This window comes from Tetrahymena thermophila, assembly GCF_000189635.1.
Source record: "Tetrahymena thermophila SB210 genomic scaffold scf_8254743, whole genome shotgun sequence".
NCBI lineage: Eukaryota > Ciliophora > Oligohymenophorea > Hymenostomatida > Tetrahymenidae > Tetrahymena > Tetrahymena thermophila.
Genome location: NW_002476505.1, coordinates 8502 through 10564, shown reverse-complemented (window position 1 = coordinate 10564; position 2063 = coordinate 8502). Strand labels below are relative to the sequence as shown.

Genomic DNA, 2063 nt, shown 5'->3' with positions numbered 1-2063 from the left:
GATAATTTTTACATTCTATTTAAACGATTATTGATCTATTTATGCTGTTTTAAAATCAAAAGATTACTTTCTATTTTTTCATATTAATGAAACAATAATTAAAATTTTTAAATATTATAAGTAAATTTCTACCCACTAATTCATACAATAAACTCATGTTTTCACTATCTGATACTTCTAAATCACAAATATTATCTTACATCCTTTTCAAAATTTTAAATAACTCATTAAATATTATTTATTTCACTAAAATTATTACGTCTTCTTGTCAATACTAATTTAAATCAGCAATATCTAACAAAAAATAATCAAATAATATTACTCCCTAATTCATTATTTAGATAATTAAATATTTTTAAATCATTTTTAAAAATATTTATTACTATCTATTTTCCAATAAAAAAACTTATTCGCCTCTTCATAATATATGTATATTTTACACTCTATTTTATATATTAAAGTTAATTCAGCATTTATTTTCTCAACAAAAATAATTCTAAAATATTAATTACCTTCTATTTTGAATATGGAAGTTAATTCAGCATTTATTTTTTCATCAGAAATAATTCTAAAATATAAATTACGAACTAATTTGAATATGAAAGTTAATTCATCATTTATTTTCTTATCAAAAATCATTCTAAAATATTAATTACTATCTATTTTGAATATGAAAGTTCGTTCAGCATTTATTTTCTCATCAAAAATCATTCTAAAATATTAATTACTTGCTAATTTGAAATGAAAGTTAATTCAGCATTTATTTTATCATCAAAAATCATTCTAATATATTAATTACGGGCTATTTTGAATATGAAAGTTAGTTAATTCAGCATTTATTTTGTTATCAAAAATCATTCAAAAATATAAATTACCGTCTATTTTTAATATAAAAGTTAATTCAGATATTTATTTTCTCATCAAAAATCATTCTAAAATATTAATTACATGCTTTTTTGAAAATGAAAGTAAATTTGAGCATTATGTGATAAAAACTTTACATGCTATTTTGAATACAAAAGTAAATTTAGTATTTTTTAAAGGAAATGAAGAATGATTACTATCTATATTAGAGAAATAGATGAATTTAGTGTTTGCTATAAATAAAAATGTAACCCTCTAAAAGAATATGATTATGAATTTATTATCATGATTTTCAAAGTTATTTACTTCCTTTTAAATAATGTATGTTGGATTTGTTCAAATTTACTGAATTAAATTACATCTTTTTTTGTGAGCTAAAATAGATTAAGATAATTTAAAAAAGGAGAAGAATAATTAAAAAGTAATAAATATTGCTATTCCCTGATAATTATTTCGGTAGTAGGAAATAAATATTTAATATAATAATAAATATTATTTAAGAAATTAAAAAAAAATTTAAAATAATGATGATAATTCTTTAATTAATAAATAATTTTCAAAAGGAACTAACTACATGCTATTTCTTATTATATTAAAATTAATTACTTTTTTTGAAGTAAACTGATCTCAAGCTTATATTTTCTTTTTCATAATATTTTATTAGTTTCTATTAAAAACTTATTTTTTTAATTTATAGTTAATTTCCTTCTTTTGGCAATTTATCTTTCTTTTCCTATTTTTTAATTTCTTTAAAAATAACATGTTACTTGTCCTTCTTCTTCATCGTTGGCATAGTCATAATTTAAAGTTAATTCATTAATTAATTCTAAGGTTATTCTAATTTGGTGAATAAATCTTTAATTGTTTTTTCTTATTCATTAATTTTTTATAAAAGTTAGAAACTTGTTTTCTATAATTCTTCTATTTTTGCCTCCTTATTTACAAATTATTTTGAATAATTGAGGATTTTTTGAATAAAATATGTTAATTAATTCACATATTATCTTTTTTGATTGTTTTCTTTTAATTCTTAGTTTAAGGTCTGTTCGTTTTTACTTAAAAAAAATTAACAAAAAAGATAGATTAGAATAAACAAATAAATATACATAATTGGGTAAAACTTATTAGACAAATCTCTAACAACTCAATTTCATTTTTGAGCAAACTTGTGAACTGCTGAGTGTTTTCATCTATCATCT

The 2063-nt window shown here is 18.8% G+C and overlaps 2 protein-coding genes across 2 annotated transcripts in view; both read right to left on the bottom strand. All coding sequences in view use genetic code 6, as the record gives it.

Annotated features, from left to right (window-relative positions):
- Positions 1–202, bottom strand: part of TTHERM_01566130 (hypothetical protein) — a gene marked incomplete at both ends in the record, with an annotated part of 371 nt that extends 169 nt beyond the window's left edge. Inside the window, 2 exons of the mRNA XM_001011451.3 lie at positions 1–70; positions 133–202. The exon at positions 1–70 is cut by the window's left edge and continues 169 nt beyond it. Of these exons, the coding sequence (XP_001011451.3) occupies positions 1–70; positions 133–202 (140 nt within the window). The remainder of the gene's footprint in view (positions 71–132) is intronic.
- A 1655-nt stretch (positions 203–1857) lies between these two features.
- TTHERM_01565130 (kinase domain protein) overlaps positions 1858–2063 on the bottom strand; it is a gene marked incomplete at both ends in the record, with an annotated part of 2119 nt that continues 1913 nt past the window's right edge. The window contains 2 exons of the mRNA XM_001011450.3: positions 1858–1919; positions 1971–2063. The exon at positions 1971–2063 is cut by the window's right edge and continues 114 nt beyond it. Of these exons, the coding sequence (XP_001011450.3) occupies positions 1858–1919; positions 1971–2063 (155 nt within the window). The remainder of the gene's footprint in view (positions 1920–1970) is intronic.